Source organism: Megachile rotundata, chromosome 10 (genome assembly GCF_050947335.1).
Source record: "Megachile rotundata isolate GNS110a chromosome 10, iyMegRotu1, whole genome shotgun sequence".
NCBI lineage: Eukaryota > Metazoa > Arthropoda > Insecta > Hymenoptera > Megachilidae > Megachile > Megachile rotundata.
In genome coordinates this window covers 4188313-4206972 of record NC_134992.1, presented here as the reverse complement: position 1 = coordinate 4206972, position 18660 = coordinate 4188313, and the positions used below count along the sequence as shown (strand labels likewise).

Sequence of the window (18660 nt, the reverse complement as noted above, 5' to 3'; positions counted from 1 at the left end):
GGCAAAAGGAAGGTATTCAACGATTTATTTCGTGAACTTCTACGTTCGCTTCGTCAGCTATGAAGAAAATGTTGGTAGAAGTCGATCGAGGCGAAGACAGAAAAGAGCACAGGAAAAAGCAGACTACTTGTAGGAAAAAACGAAATAACTTCACTGCTTCAATGTCCTGACGAGTCGTCGAGAACTACGAAACCTCGTGACGAACTGATTTAGAGAATTTTCTTTAGAATTTAGATCTCGTGAATTGTACTGACACGACTTCTCAATTGAAAAGTTAACATAACTTTTATTTAAAAAGAGACACAATTCAAATTCTCTGCAATAAAATTTATGCAAAATTATTGTAATTCATTTTTTTAAGTAATTGCTATGTTTGGATGAATATTTGTTATTTTATTTATTACACGTCAATTTTTTTGCATATCTCAATAACTCAATACAAATTAATCGTTGTATTAATTTCATGTTCTCATTTAATGATAATGTATTAATTTCAGTTCTCTTTTAACTTTATATTTAAGAAAGAAGTTTTACTAAAACATAGTAAGTTTTAATTTAGTATTTGATATAAAATTTTAAAAATCAATACAAAAAAGTTACATCATTAAAACTTTGTAATTTAAATGAAAATATTACTTTTATTTAACGATGGACAAAATATTAATTCTTCGAAATATTTATGTAAAATTACACGAATTATTTCTTTTTATTTAAATACTGCTTTCACATAATTTTTTATTATATTATTGTATAACGACTGTACTGTTCAATGGAAGCACGCGCAGTGGGACGCGACCGATAACAGGAAGATCGTCGATCCTTTCTATGCGATTCGTGGCGCCATCAGCATACGCGCCAAAACCGAAACTTTCAAACGTCAATATTGGCCGCTTCTTTAATATACATATTGTTAGCATATCAATCTTTTGCTAATCCGAATAACTAATTATTTATTTAAATAATGTATTAGAATACGATTGCAAGATTATTTAAATAATAGTATAAATTAATGTCCGTTGCTTTAGTTTACTTCATTTCATATTCGAGGCAAAATTATTTAATTCTAATAATAAAAAATTTAATAGAATATAATAGCAAGGTGTAAATTTAGTAATTGATATAAAATTGAACTGTAAAAATCAATATAAAAAATTTTGTAACGAAATGTGAGATAAATAGTTAATTAATAAATAAGCAAATAGATATTAGATAAATCAATAAATAATAAAACATTTTTACTGCGGTGAAAGATAAATATTTCTTTGTACTAACAAATAAAAAAAAATAACTAATTTCCATTCCATTTGTCAATCGACTGCCGAATGTAATCGAAAAATTACAGTGATTACTTTATAACCTATAACTTTACATACATGAAGATACAGTCATGATTTTAACATTTAAAAATGAATTGTTGAATATTCTATAAGCATTTTAACAGCAATCTGCATAAGCAAATTCACGCAACTTCAGGAAATGCAACAAATAATTTCGCAACATTTAATAATAACACAGTTGCAAAATTCGAATCAGAATATTGATTCAGAGTCATTACACGGCAATCTACGTTATTGGATTCTGCCAAATTCCGATTCAATAGCAAATTATTACAATCATCGCAAATTGTATTCATATAATTGCATTTTTCTTTGGGCATAGTAATTTGATCGACGAAATAAAAAAATCTTAATATTCATCAAGAAATTGATTGTTAAATTATTACATACTAAATAGTTGATTTTATAACATGGAAATAAACATTAAAAAATTTTAACCCGTCAATTATAGGTACAAAATTAATGACAATAATAATGTCTAATGACAAGAGTAAAATTGAATGACCATAATAGAATTTGGTAACAATAACAAAATTTAACGACAATAATAAAATTTAATGAAAATGATTTCCTAAATTGGTTGAAAGTTAAGTGCAAAAATCCGCATTTTTTTCTGCCACAATTCAATGATTAGATTATCTAATAAATTAAATCATTGTCTCTGCCAATTAGCGAAATTTTTGCATATATCTAACAACATATTTCGTTTAAATTATTGTACACGAAATACAATAAGAATAATTTTATCAACTTTGAGTATTAAACTCAGAATTTCCAAGGAAACTGGACACTTATGGCAATTGCGTCCACAATTAGCTATCAGATTATACCTATTTTTTTTTAATTTAAAAAAGCAACTATCGTTTTCTCTCGAAAAATCTGATATTTTATATTACACGACTCAATGCTTCCTTTTACTGGAACTTACATTTTGCGCCATTTTCTTAATCTGCTTGTTCGCTTTCCACCAAGTAATTACTGCTTCTGGCCTGGAACCACTTGTTCTGCACTCCACGTTGTAGTTCTTGTCAGCAGAAACTCGAGGCTCCTTCGTCAAAATCTGCACGACCAGTGGCTTTACTGAAAAACGAACGAAAGTATCGTGTTCGTTACAAGTTTGATAAGAAATCACGACAAAAGCAACTTATTCTATTCACCGTTGTCAAAGAAGCAACTGTAACGACATCTTCAAGTTTAACGTAGTGCGACAAATGCGAAAATAACTTCTCTAGACGAAGTAATTGCAATTTTGAAAGCGTTAAATATGAATGCCGATATATCGTTGAGCTACCCTTGTGCTAACAAGAAAACTTCAACGGTCCGAAAATTCAGATTTACTTGAAACTTTGCTAGTTTGCGTGGAGCTTGACACTGATATTGCGTGCTTTCGTTTCTAACCTCTTTTCAGTTCTTTAAGATAGTTGGTTGGTCTTTTTGTTGCAATAAAAAGAAAAACAAAACAATAAAGTATAAATAAATATATATATTAATTACTGTAATAATTGTAGGATTATTTCCACGTGCTGTCATGGTTTTTTCCATAGAATGACCGTTAACATGGGTTTTTTCCATCAGCGATCGTCTTTTGTTTTAACGGCGTTTGGCGCGTGCGAAAGACTTGCGGGTCAATCGTGACTTTACTCTCTTGCGTGTAGCTTCGACGGAAAGCAGTGCCGTCCGAAGTGTTGTGTGTCTTTCTTTGTGTGCATTCTTAAATATATATGTATATTGTTAATCTCTTTTGTTTGTTAAAACGTACTCGAGTGTTATTTCTCCTTACCCTCCTATCCTACATAATTTTAGTAGTTTTAGTTATTGATCCAATGTGATAATAATATTAATTATAACAATATCAATAGAATATAAATTTATAGAACAGGTGATGTATACAACTATGATATACACACAACTACATTTTGTTCTTTATATACTTTTCAATATTTTAGGCGACCCAATGAACACAGCAGTCGAAGCCCTTATAAAATTAATCAATCAATCAATATTTTAGAGGGTGTTGCCCGTTTATTAATATGTGCAGTGGTGAATTCATATATCAGGTTTAAAAGTAAAATGGTATAGAAAAATATAAAATTTTTATATTCTTAAACTTATAAATCTTACAACTTTGAGTTACCAGCTGAATTTTATAAACTTCAAAATTTTTTAATTGCAAAAGTTGAAAACTTGAAAATTCTCTATTCATAAAATTTAAAATATAAAAATTTGATATAGTTCTGTTACTAAATTTTGAGTTTTCAGATTTGAAAATTTATAAATTAGTAAATATCGGAATTTTTAAATTTAAAAATCTCTGAACTTAACAAATGAACATTTCTATACGTTTTATATTTCTAAATTTCTTAATTCAGAAATTGTATATTTCTACATTTTTTTAATTCAAAAATATTATATTTCTAAATTTGTAAACTTCAAAAATTTATATTTTTAAATTTCAGAGTTTCAAAATATCATATTTCTATATTTCAACGCTTCAAATTTAAAAAATTTCAAAATAGTGAAATAATGAAACAATAAAATAGCGAAATAGTGAAATAGTGAAATGGTGAAATAGTGAAATAGTGAAATGGTGAAATGGTGAAATAGTGAAACAGTGAAACGGTGAAATAATGAAATAGTGAAGTAATGAAATACAATAATAAAATTGTAAAATATTAAAATGGCAAAAATAAAGAAATGATATAATAGTGATATAATAATAGAAAATTAAAAGTGAAGTACTACAATAGTAAAATAATATGTACAACAGTACTTAAAAATACAGTAACAGTACAAAACTTTCCAGTCTACCAAACATTAACAACTCCCTCAAAATGATGACAAACATGTCTGTATCTTTCTCAAGCCATCGTATCATTTTCATCAAACCAATGAGTCCTAAACGTAACTCACCGATTATACGAAATCATTTTATAATCCAAGGAAATTTCAAACGATGTTTCCTGATTATGACAGTTCTTTCGCACCTCTAAACCAAATAACTGTCAGATTTCCAAGAGAAACATGTATAAATGTAACGGTGCGAGGGTGTGCAACGCGATAACGCCATGTCGGGCCATAAAATAATCTGATGCCAGCTAGAAACGATAAGTGTGACGGGATAGGGATGCATGGTCGGCACGAGAATTAAAATTTCGTAAAAATTCGTAAGTGGCCATGGATCGTTATAAAGCTCGTTATATATCCAACTTTCGGCCGCTTGCAAAAACAAATTTTCCCTCTGAACAACTTAACTTTAACTAACTTATGTGAGCGTCGCTACTTTCCAACTTATCCTCTTTGCGCCGTCGTTCGTGAAAACTGCAAATTATTCTGGGGGAAACCACCACCCCATTTTCATTGCGTTGAACGCGACGGGATAACGCGAACTGATCCCCCGAACGATGGGACAGGAATGTTTAATTTCGAAAAGCATCACTGGAACGCGTTTATCTAACGGGTATCCGACTTTTCTTAAACTTTGCGTGCCTCTTTATTACTGTAAAAATATTGTTTCCCGTTTAAAATATTCGTTAACCTAATTGTTCATTTTTTGGACAAAGAGAACCGAACTCTTTGAAATAAATTAGATCTTATTTCTGAATCGTTTAGATAATAGTATTTACATATTCGCAGCGCGTGTAATGTATTTCGTCTAAAAAATAGGATCACCACTTAATATTACTTTATTCTTCACCATGAATGTATAATTTTTTTCGTAGCAGTTCATTAGGTAACGAAAATTGTTGTGCAAAATTTAATTTTATAAAATTATTATACAGGTAAATTTTCTTCTAAAAAATTACTGTGGAAGTAAATTTAGTATATTTTGCTACTTTTGCATGCTACTTGGTGCATACAACATTTTTTTAAATTTATTTCATTTTCAGAGCGTCACTACGAGTATGAAATTAAAGTAGTGAAAAATGTTGTAAATTTTATGCATTGTATGCAGAATATTCTTCTGTAGCGTAAATAATAGAAGGTAAAAGTAAATATAAGTATAGCTTTCCTGTTTATGTTAACAATTAAATGTAGCAAGAAATCTAAATTTTACTGTAAATGTTTGGAGAAACAAATAAATAGAAGTGCGTGGTCTACGAGCACATTTATTTATATTTCGCTTTAAAATTAATGCACACATTGAAAATTTTATTAGTAATTATTCCATTTTTCAAATCAACATTTCTATAAAATCTTATATTTCTAAATTTCTAACTGATTAAATTTGAATATTTATTTGAATAATCTCGAACAGCTTATTTGCTCATGCAGCGTGCTTATTGGTGCCTCCGAGCTTTTCAACGAGCACGTGATCTATCCATCACATATATAAACGTTTATCCATCATATATATAAACGATGCAATTGAAAGGCAAACAATCGAATATTTTTCGAATACTACCTGACTAGATAGTGAACAAGGTACCAAAGCTACCAAAATAACGTTCCAAAACAAATTTCATCTCTTTTTCTATTCCTATCAAAGAAAGTTGATCCATTATTCCATTTCCCTCCTTTCCTTCCAAATTGAGTTAAAATCGAGTATTGTCTTTTATCTTGTACAAACGTTTCGTTACAATTACGTTGTCTACTTATATCGTATAATTTTGTGGGGGAAATGGTACAGAATATTGAATTTCGTATTAATGTCATCGCTTGTGCATTGCCTACGGAAATTCATAGCTTTGAACGTATACATCTGTCACGGCAAATGCATATATGTACTGGCTGTCCATTTCCATCAGTGATAAATCTTGCGACGTCTATTGATTGCAATTATTGCATGCAATATTGGATCGCCTTAATCACGTAGAATAAGGTATATGTGACGGCTGCGGACCAGTATAGCAATGTGTTTACGTTAATTGCTTCACCCTTTCGCATTTTATGCAAATTGCAATATTTTTCACCGATGTTGTAAGTTGTAAAAGAATGAGTACATGCGAATACGTATTTAACATTACGACAATGGACGTTTGTTGGACATGTACCGTCAGATTGAAAATTTATTGTATTAATTAATAAGTAATAAGTTGCGGAACTAATTGGCGTACATAATCAGTCATTGTTTTGATTGATATCGAGAAAAGGATATACATAGAATGTAAATATATCAAGTTTGTAATTCTGACTTAATTGGTTTTTACAGCTATTATCACTTTTGTTAAATCTTGATAACTGAGTGTTCATATTTGTTAAGTTAGTATTAATTTCATGTAATGGTATTACATGAAAATCTTTGGAATATTAAATGAAAATGGATGAAATGGATTGAAAAATGAATCTGAGATAAGAAATTTGCAAAAAGGCTTATAATGCGTACAAAAATGATCATGCTCCAAGTAATACACTTATTTTTATATTTGCTTAAAAAACTTGCAGAACTGATTGATGAAATATCAATAAATAAAGTACATTTTCATCAATAAATAAAGTACGTTTATTATTTATTAAAAATGACTATAAAATATCAAAGTATTATCAAGCTATGATTAATAGCTCTTAGTAGACATTGAACATATATAATATTTGTATAGTCAACCATTACGTTGATCGCCATAGTGAAAACTGATGTTTGTGATGAGACATATAATTCAGATTATTAAGAACAAATATACTTAATTTTTCAGTTTCATCTTTCAATCTTTTGGCGTTTATCATTGTATTAATCCTATGAGCCTCCAAGTGCCTTTAATTTTGATATACCTATAAATAATTTAACTTTTAAAGCACTGATCACATGTGACGGTCAACGTGTGGACACAGGTGACTGACCACTCTGGTGGCCAACGCGTTCACATAAGTATACGTTCACATAGCTAACAATTAATACGTACACATTTTACACTAATACACGTATACGTTTCCATAGTTAACCATTAATATACATATATGTTTGCATAGTTAACCACTCATGTATGTATACTTGCATTATCCATTAGGATATGTGTTTGTTATATTGTAATAATATTGCTGCGTCTTAACGTTATTTGAGGAGAAAGTACATCCCAATTTGTAACAAATTTTTCAAGTCGAGTGTTCTACGTTATGTCGGTAGCATCTCTCAAGAGGTTAACCGTTGCTGTTCCATTCGCCGTGCCTCCACTGAAATTTAATAATGATCGAGACCGAAAACAAAAGCCTAGTTGTATCTAATACGATCCGTAATACCACGTTGCCCATCGCGCGGTCTGCCTCGTAAATTCCAGGGCACGCTTATGCGCCGCCGCAACCAGCCAGTCGTACAACCCCTAATTGCCATTAGCCGGTAGCCACTTCTCTGAAATTGGTTCCTCCGTTCCGTTTCACGGCCTCTCTGCTACCCTAACTGCACGCCTCTATGGTGATCCTTCTCATCGCGCAAACCCCTTCATCCTTTTCGACCAATTCACCTAGAGGATACATACATACGTACATTCGCATTTCTAAAGATCCTACGTTTGAGAAACAGTCGCTCCTTTGTATACTAAAGGGAATTCTCTGTAAAGGGAAAACCGATTAGAAGGCCGATTTCGAATGGCACTGGTGAATAGGAGCGAACGGCTTTCGACGGTGCTACGGAAAGTGTTTACCACTTTCTAAAGTGCAAGAGATACTCGATCAGTTGCTTCTTTGTGGCTTTACTTTTACGTTTATTTTTAAATGGCCAGAGGGGTTTCGTCCAACGGTTTAACAGGCAGCGGTTAAACCGTTTTTAACATTGCGATTTTTTGTAGCATTTGTAGAATGGACAGGGATGGCTTGGAATCGAATTTTCGGATTCTGAGAACATGAATCTGAATCTTTGTACAATTTTAAAATTCTTGAAAGTCGGAATATAATTTAACAATTGTTAAATTATAAAACAAATGTTTTAATTCAAACAGAGCCACTGACTTATTACTGAAATTCTACTAAATATATTAATTTTAAGATAACCTGAGAGAAAATTTTATACAAAAAAAGAATTTAATTGTTCAATTAAATAACAAATAATAAAATTCATTTTTACTCAGAAGTTGTCATTTTTGACTGACATTCTACTAATTATGATTTAAAAAAAAGTTTTATACTGAAAAAGAATACTAATTATTCAATTAAGCAATAAAAAGGATATTTGTTTATGTAATAAATAAGATATTTTAATCTCAAAAGTGAAACTATTCAGTGAGATAAAAATTCTATGTACGTTCGTGGTTATGTAAAAAGTAAATTTTACTATGGATCATGTTTGACCCAGCACACGCCCTTTATGTGATTATCGCGCCACCCGGTGACCAAGGGTTAATAATTTCCGAGATAACCTCCGAGGTGTCCATTTCAGAGGGTGATTTCACCCCTTAAACCCGAGTATCCGCCAATAAAAAGAACGTGTCTTTTATGTTTAGTCGTTTTAAAAATTTTAGTAGTTTCATCAAAACTGGAAGGACATGATCAAATAATATTTTTTGTAAAATGATTGTAATAAGCAAACTGTACTTCTTATTGAGCAATAAGGGTTCAAAATATTTATTAATTCAATTGTTCATATAATATTAATTCTATTTAATATTTATTTAGAATGAACACGTATATTTATTATGAAGCGATAAAATTGCCATAAAATTTAAATATATCCCTTCTTGTTCATTTGAATCAATTGAAAAATATAAAATTGAATAATCGCAAAATTTCATAGGCGATGTAATACACGCACTTTTTACTTTGCAACTTCATTTATTTTATAGTCAAACAGTACAGTTGGACAGAATTTTATGATTACGAGTGTGGCGCCCTTGGCACCGCATACGCCATTGCCTTTTCTGTTTTCTATATTCTTTCTGTTTTCTAAAATTCTGTTTCCTGTTTTCTATCTTCTTTAGCTTTACGTTCTCTAATTGTTTTCACTTTCTATAGGGTCTCGCCGGGGCCTGGTCAGTGTCAACGCTCAGGCCCTTGCGAACCTCTTCACTTTCTGTTTTATGATTCTCTTCCGCTGTACCTCTCCTTTTCCGAACTTTCAACGGTTTTTCTGGATTTTCCCACTTTCTATATTTTCTCTCTTTCTAAACTGTTTCTTTCTTCTTTTACTGATGAGTTTTCGAGGAGAGGTTTTAACTAGCGACGAGACAGTCCGTCAGAGTCATTCTTATAGCCTACATCGTTTCCACTGCTCGTACGCATTTTAATAAACTTGTGTGGAACGCAACATAGACTTGATTATTACGTTTACCCTTATGCGATTCCCACACGAGTAATGGTAACAAAAGTCAATTGATGTGCATGAAGTATCATAAGTCGAGCGAACAGGAAACAATCACTTCGTTTGAAGGAGAGAAAAGATTATGGTTAAACGGAGATTAGTGATTAACAGTTTCAGCTTTCAATTAAACGGTAATGTCGGAAAAATCGTGTACAAGAATCACAGAGGTTCGTTTCGTGCAAAACACGTCAAGGAACACGTATCGATAAGAAGTATGGATAAGAATGGCTAAGTTGAAGTTAGAGAGTGTATTGGTTAGTGCACGAAGCATCGCATGTCGTTACGTCGTGACCATGTTTTACTGCCTTTCGAGGAATGAAATGGAATCGGTCCTATTTTTGTTTTTGCACTCAATTAATAGATAAATATAACCAACAGACGATCTAAAGGTATCACGTTTGAATATATATTTACAAGAGGTTGAACTTTATAATCTTTATATTGTAACATTTAGTTTGTGAATTTTTGTGACGAAGTTTGATGCCCTTATACATACTATCGTTAACAATAATTGGACCACCAAATTTTCTTCAGGAACTTGAAAATTTTTTATTCTTAAATTGAAAAACTATTTAAGTAACGAATTTTCTTGAAATTTTTTAACATTTTTAATGCATAAATGTTCAAATTGACAAAATCGTAAATTAAGTTGCAAAACTGCAAATTCTTATACCTGGAAACTGCAAAATTTTTAATTTTTATTTTACAATTTGCAACTTTCAATTTCTAATTTGACAAATTTTCAAACTCGTCAATTTTACAATTTGATAAAATGTAAATTTTCCAACTACACAGTAACTTTGCAAAGTTTCAAACATCTAGTTTTACAAAAATAATAAAAGCGTCTGCTTCTATCTTTTTCTGACACATAATAGTCCCTCAAACTAAAGTTCGTGTAAATAAGTAGCACGAAATAATTTTTAAATGTATTCGCCGATCTTTTCAATCTCTTTTAATAATACGCAGTACAAAATAATATTTCAAGTTAATGTTACTCCTTTTGGTGAAAAGTATCCAAATAAGAAAGAAATTGTGCCCCATTCCATTAGAAAAATGAGATATATTCCGTTGCTCCATTAAAGACCATCAAATAAACTTTTGCATATGTGGAGCGGTTAGCTCCATGTCGCCATTTAATTAAAAAAAAATTCAGGTCAATAACTCCAATACTTTTCAAAAAAATAACTACTAACGGGTCATGTGGCCCACTCTGTATCCATGTTAAAGATTTCTTTAAAATTTATTTGTTGTTCAATTCCCGCACTTTTCGTGTTTCCTTACTCCTTTTACGGAAATAAGGATGATTCAATATGTTATCAATGCTCCTTTTGAAACGAAATATAACTTAGTAAGAAAAATGTTGCTAGAATCTGATTATGCGATAACGCTGCTCCGTAACGAAAGCTAAATCGACTCTATCTGATCGTCAACTCGAAAAACCTTAAACTCTGAATATGTCTTTTCGTTATAGAACTGAACTTGTTCTCTTATCGGTTTCTTGTAAACCGATTCATCTCTCTGTCCTGTCCAATCTGATTAGCGATTGAGCTTCCGGAAGTTGGTCTAGCTTGAATGTCATCAAAAGTTATTGTCAATTTGAGCTTAGTTGGCCTAATGCCGCTCCGCCGCACCTGAGCTTAACACATTAAAGGCGGGGTATCTTGACGAAAGTATGCTAGGTAACGCGGCGACTTTGAACAACCGAACAGCTTCAAACCAGAAAACATTCTAAATACAAATGTAAAGTGGCGCATGGATTGCGCAATGTGGTTGCAAACCGTACTAATACGACTCCCGCCTTTAAGCTACAGTCGAGATAAATCGTATTACTACGACTCCCGCCTTTAAGCTACAGTCGAGATAAATCGTAGTACTACGACTCCCGCCTTTAATGTGTTAATAGCTTATAATCGGCAGGTGTTCGAGATCATAGACCCATCACTGCATAAGAGTCAGGACCCAATCCAACCAACGAGGTAGGAAGACATCACTTGACTCCATTGCCTGCTGTAAGGAATTTACTCTAGGTTCCGTTACTGCTATTAGGCTAGACATCACCCAACAGACTGGAGAGAACCCCAATGTCATCAAAGGTAACCAATCAAAGTGGTTGTTTGACCTTTGAAAAGATATGACAGATTAGTTTTGAATAACCGTAGACACTTCCATTGTATGCCTGCCATAAATCCTGCTGCTGCGGTGCACGTGGTAATTGGTATATGGTTCAAGCCCGATACATTGGGACCTTGAAGTATGCTTAATGAGAGGACCCCTTGATAGGTCTCATCTCTGACTTCGCGGAAAGCACCACAGGAGGTTTGGTGAAGACACGGGACAGAGATTCAGAGATGGTGCAAGCCAGTTCAGAATGTCAAGAATCAATTTCTATATACAACGATCAAGACAACAATTACAAAGATTATTTGAAAAAATGAATGGACTGTATTGCTTGTTAGAACTATATATTTGCAACTCTACGGAACACTTGTATATTTATTTATTTATTATATATGGGAAAACCTCTTTTTTTATATAAAACATATGACCTTTTTTTGCATAAAAAATTTATACAAACTATAGATTATATAAAATATAATCTATCCTATTATATTGATGATTAACATATTATATTAACTATATTAGTCTACAAAATAGTTTATATATTTTTGTATACATTTTTTGCACAAAAAATATTCAGAAGCTTAAATCATCAGATAAATTCGTCGCAAAGGACTGAATATATTTTTAAAAGACATACATATTTAAAAGATGTATATATTTTTTAAAAAATTACCAAAACCATTCAATTTATATTTAAAGTTACAAGAAATGAAATTTGGAAACTGCGAAATTTAGAAATTTCCTCAATTGCATTGACTGATAAATTATATTGAATCATTGCAAGCGATATTATCCCATTAATACCGTATTAGGTATTAAACTATTGTGTATGAATTCGCGAATCTGCGTCAGATGAATTTAAAGCTTATGGTATGTTGCAAATAACTATATTAATGTTTCATTGTTATTAATATCACATGATTGTTAATTGCCTGTTACAGCAAACTATGACGGGGTTTAAAGCTTATGATGTCTGACACGTTTCAGTGACAAAGGCACCGCATTTGTGGCATATGGTATAATGCAATATGTTATAAGCGTTAATATTAAACCACCAAAGTGGTCAGATTCTTGTTTTCTTATTTTCAGTTACAAAATTTGTGGGTGGTTCTTTTAAAAATTGATTTTTATCAAGATACAAAATTAACGTGTGTAACAATGAATATATTATCGATTTTCTTTTTATTTTTTAACTTCATTTTAAATTTCAAAATAAATATTCTTTATGCAATATTAATTATTTATATTTATAATAAAAACATAACATTTTATATTAATTCTTAAAATATGATTTACTGACTCTTGCGTTATCATAATATAAGATTTGTTAATAAATGTTACTTTTGTAGAAAGTAATTTTATATTGCCTTATCAGTTATTTTTTCAACTACTCAAAATTTAACATATGACATTTATCTTTAGGTATTATTTCTTCAATTTAAAAAAGTGTCGACTGTACATACATAATGAAAGTTCACATTTTATTTACTTAATGATAGATAAATTTTAGATAAAAGCGAATGTCTAGGCACATTGTTTTATCTAATGCTACAAAACGAGTTTAGATAATAATTAAAAAAATTTATTTTATTTTATTATTATTCTTGTATCCTCAATTTTAAATATTTAATTTCAGTGTTAAATATTCATTATGATAAATAAATATGTTTATTGACTGACTATTATTATAAGTAAATACATTAATTGATTGATTAAAAGTATATAAGTATATATATTATATTATATTATTATAAGTGCATAAATCGATTGATTCATTAATACTGTACTATCTTTTTGCATATACATATACCTAACTTTTCGTGTTTCTTAAATTGCCGATAACTTTATGACATACAACGAAATTGTATCATTAACATAATTATTATGATCAGTGAAACAGTGAAGATGCATATTTATACAATCAGAAAAGAATAAACTTTGATAACGCTATTATTGTTTCAACTACTTCATGATCGAATTAAAAATACATATCGTACAGAAGAAATTATTTGTACTACTCAAAATGTTCAAAATCAAGATAAAAATTTCGGCACAAACTCTAAAATCTCTATATTTATTCCAAAATAACTGTAAAAAAATGCAAAAACTGGCAATTGGCAAACTATAGGTTCCAAACACATGATCCATTTAAATTTGAATATATATCAGGTAAATAAACTTTACATTTACAATTTATTAACCACCCCTATGTTCCATTTACAACAAAGCAACAAATGTATAAAAATAAAGGCGGTCCATTTCACATGTGCGTATAAATCAAGAGAACAACGTACACGAAAAAAAGGTAAAATAGAACGCCGTTACAAAATCGCAGACAAAGTGCGATTTTATTCCACAAGTTGGTCAGAGGTAAATAAAAATGTCCGATTTTATGACGAAATGTTAAATCTAACTAGATAACGGTTACGACGATTGCATGCAATTACAGATAATGTATTTTTTCCAGTAAGTCCGCAACAGGATTTACCTTGCAGTACTATCGTTAATCTGAACGTGCAGGCTTCAGCTGCGACGTACCTACTATTGACTCTTCGTAGTACATTCACCTATTACATAGATGTATGCTAACCATCAGAATAGTGAATTAACTCTTGTACGTACAGTTAACGTAGTGCTATTCACCTTAATGTTATCCACGCGTGTTTACCGCGACGTTATCGTTTTCTGTTTGAATAATTTCCTACGACTGGAAGTACTTGCTGCACGCTCATCAGCCAATATTTTGCACTCATTTGTTTTTACAACATCGCCTGCGTCTTTTAAAATCGACCTGAGTCATACTCCCGATAAAAACGGACCGCGCTACAAACTGACCTAAATGAACGTGTCAAGAACGCGAGTGTTTCGTGTTAGAGGGATTCTAAATTCGGTTTATGTTAAAGAAATCATATGGCATTTCAATACCTTCCCAACAAAGATTTCTTCGAATTTCGTTATGAATTCATGTTTGAACTTTATGAATTTTATTTTGTATTTGTTTATAAATATATTGTGTAAATATTAGATTATTGTACATGTTAATAATATAGAAAATAACTATTAAATTTACTAATAATATTTATTTAGATTATATTTATCTACTGATATAATAAATGAGATGTCAAGATTAGATAAAATATCTATGTTGTCTAACATGTATATAATACACATATTGATATTATCTACATATAATACAAGATATCTTATAGACATTCATTTCCTAATATCTCATATATCTACATTATCTAATATGTAATATATCTAATATATCTATAATATCTATAATAGAAGTCTCAGATATCTAATATATCAAATTATTAAATATTATTAAAATTAAATTATTAGATAATTTGACTAGATAAATCTAGTATACTATTTTTATGTTACGTGAACTGCCTTATCAGTAATATTTTCGAGTATTCAGTCACAATTATGCGTAGTTGATTAAATCGGAGATGAACAGATTACGTGTCTGTCATAGCGAACATGAACAAAGGTATACACCTTGCGTGACGACATAAAGTGTTGAACATACAAGTTTTTTAGAATTTCTCTTTTTCAACAAATATAAAAATGTTCATCAATCAAATTTACTGTCACGAAAACATGCAGTGATAAGGTGCTAAAGATCCACGCAGATTTCAAGATTGGTGTATTTTAAGTGAGGAAATTAGGAAATATTGAAACTTTCTTTTTCCAAATTTGTAGGCATCAAAATGTGCAATGATAAGATGTTGGAGATACATAGAATTTTAAGATTTTTAAATTTGAAATTTAGAAATTGAGAAATATTATAATTTTAATGTTCTAAATTTTTTAACTGGGAATCACGCAATTTTTAAACCAGCAAACTTTTATTTTAAACTTTAGATTCACAAATTGAGAAATATTAAAATTATAATTTTTAAAATTTTTAGCACAAGGTCTTAGGAAAAGTCAAAGACATTAGCAAAATTTAGAAATTCAGAAATTCGGAAATTCGGAAATTCAGAAATTCAGTTTTAGAAAAAATTCTAGAATTCCGAATATTTTAATTCTGAACTTTTTAAACTAAACTTTTTTAGCAATATGAGTATTTAACAAAACAGATATGATATGAATAGATAAATATATGCAAATGTATACTTATAATTTTTCCTCCAAAAACAATGCCAATAAAAAAATACAAAACCGTTATATAAATATGGGTTCAAAAATTGTACAAATTATATAAAAAATACGGAATAACATAGATTGTGGTTTGCTACGATTTAACCAATTGACCATGTATCAATGTTAGATCAATTCCAAAACGTCACCTGTTATTATTTAATATATAATAGAACGAATTCCGTGATTTAATTAAGTGATTATGATTTATATCACCAAATAAAAATACATATCTATAAAGATATATGATTTATTTTCGCGATATAAACTTTGATAGAAATTGTTTAAGCTTTTACCTGAAAACTCTGCAAAAATATGTTCACGATTAATACAGATTTGATGGAAATGGCTTTTTTTGGGAATCTATGCACATGTATAAACATTGATATTCAAAAATATACAAGCAGAGCAAAGCAACGAACAATTTCCACGTTATATTCGACAAAATATAGGAGCCGAACGAACGAAGGCTGTTTTCAGGTATTTTAAATGGACAGTAATCATATAAAAAACCATATGTCAAATATTATGTGAAATAATTTCATAAACATCGTCATGTAACAACTCTGCTGCCTTGTTTTCATAATACAACTCTACAGCTTTGTGTTTCACAAAATTGGTTAACTGGTTGACCTACGGACCAGGTGTCTCACGGGAATTCGAATGCGTATTTATAATTTAGATTTACTGTAATCATGTAAGTAGCACAAGAATGAGATGTAGACATTTTAAAGTCACAAACGATTAAACGAGTCTGAAAATACCAAAAACGATACTAAACGCGATTATTGTTGATTTGACGATGCTGATGCCAATGACGACGAAGTATTATCGTCGACACTGAGTTACAGAGCTTTACGAAAGCTTTGCATTTTACGAATCAGATAATTTTGTTTTAAAATTACTCATATCGTCGTGATATTGATTTTATTTCACACTTTCAACGATTTAGCACTGAACTTCTCTTGTACTGTCACAGCAGCAAATATGATGAATTTAGTCATTATGGAAAATAAAAGTGAATTGATTTCGTGTGTTATTAATGTCACAAAAAGAGATTGTCATGACAGGAAATATCATGACTTTGATCATTATGAATATTGAAGATCATATTGTCACGATGACAAATTTCATGTGCTATTCTTGTCATGAAAAAATTGTCGCAATATCATGACTTTGATCCTTACGAAAATTGAAGGTCATGTTGTTGCAACAGCAAATTTCATGTGTTAATATTAATGTCATAAAATCAAATTACTTGAAATTCTGTGACATTCGTTGGCAATGTTGTGAAAACTAAGTCGGCATATCGTTACGATTAGGTCATTGCACTCCAAATCGATAACAGTTGTACTCGATATCTTGGATTTTGTTCCGATTGAAACATTAGTAGTCCACGTGAAATTAAAAGGATTTACTTATTCCCCGCATAACTGAATGTAAAACTGTTATAAAAATGAAAAGCTTGAAGATTTCATTAATATTTATCAGAAATGTACACTTTTCATTTTAATTATGAAAATTAAAATATCGAAAATTTTTTCGATTTAATTATGAAAATTCCGCTTTGGTTACCTCTTACATTCATTTGTGAAGTGACCAGTTGCAATATTAAAATGTAAATATTTGTATCTTACAAAAATAAAATTTTTAACAAGACAGTCCTCATGAAATATTTTTTGGTATAATTTTAATTAACAAATTATCTTAATTAACATATTTCCAATAAAATATTTGTAGTACCAACGTATGAATATTTTTAATTTATAAAACTTCATTTTGAATAAAATATTTTTTTAAAGCATTTTGATTACTGTGATTAATTTCATAATACTGAAATATCAATATTTCTTTTTTACAACAATAAAATATTCTTTCGAAATATCTTTAGAGAAGTATTTCCAATATTTTAATTAATGAAGCCATATTCGCGATACTACGATATGAAAATTTTTGTTTTATGAAAATAAAATACCTTTGTTACAACTTTTTTAATAAAGCATTTTTAATAAGGTACCTTCAATAAAACGTTCTAATGAAATTTCTTTCGTAAAATTTTTATATTTTAATAATGAAGTGTGAACACTTTTATTTTACAAAAATAAAATATGTTTAATAGAATCTGTTTTATACAACATTTTTAATGAAGTGTTGTTAATAAAATGACATTCATGACACATTTTTAATTCATGATATGTATCATCTTTGTGGCACTGAAATATGAATATTTATATTTTCAGAAAGCAAAATACTTTTATTAAAATTTTGTAATAAAATAGTTAAATAAAATGTTTTTAATAATACGTTCGTAATGAAATATTACAATATATTTCACGTAAAAAGTGTAAAAGAAAATTATTTTCTTTTAATCTCTGATTCAAATAAAGAAGTTTATTTCTTTCTACATTTGTTTTATCCTTAAGTTATATGTCCTTATTCAAACACTAAAGTTGTGTTTGGATTCGTCAAAAAGAACGTGTTATCCATGAAATATGCTACAGTGTCAGGGTAACCAGGAACCATGACTTCCGATGTTCCGTATGAACGTGACATTAAACCCTTGTCCTATATCGCATCAGACTCGTGACACACTTTACATAATTCAAATGTAACAAACTGGATTCGTATTTTCACCGCAATTAAATTTTGCGCTCAATTCCAATGCACAAAATCAAGAATCTCTAAATGCAAAATGTGAAAAAACATATCAAGTTTTTGTTTGTTTGTACATCGTAGAAAAATTAGTTGTAAATGACACACTACCTAGAAAATTATAGGTTAAGAAGTTAATACGAAAATAGTACTAAAAGAATAAAAAACATAAGAAGACGT

The 18660-nt window shown here is 30.0% G+C and overlaps 1 protein-coding gene across 2 annotated transcripts in view; it reads right to left on the bottom strand.

Annotated features, from left to right (window-relative positions):
* LOC100877207 (neural cell adhesion molecule 1) overlaps positions 1 to 18660 on the bottom strand; it is a 349161-nt gene that overhangs the window by 89881 nt on the left and 240620 nt on the right. For both annotated transcript variants that reach the window (XM_076536766.1, XM_003703377.3), the window contains one exon: positions 2266 to 2417. In XM_076536766.1, the coding sequence (XP_076392881.1) occupies positions 2266 to 2417 (152 nt within the window). The remainder of the gene's footprint in view (positions 1 to 2265; positions 2418 to 18660) is intronic.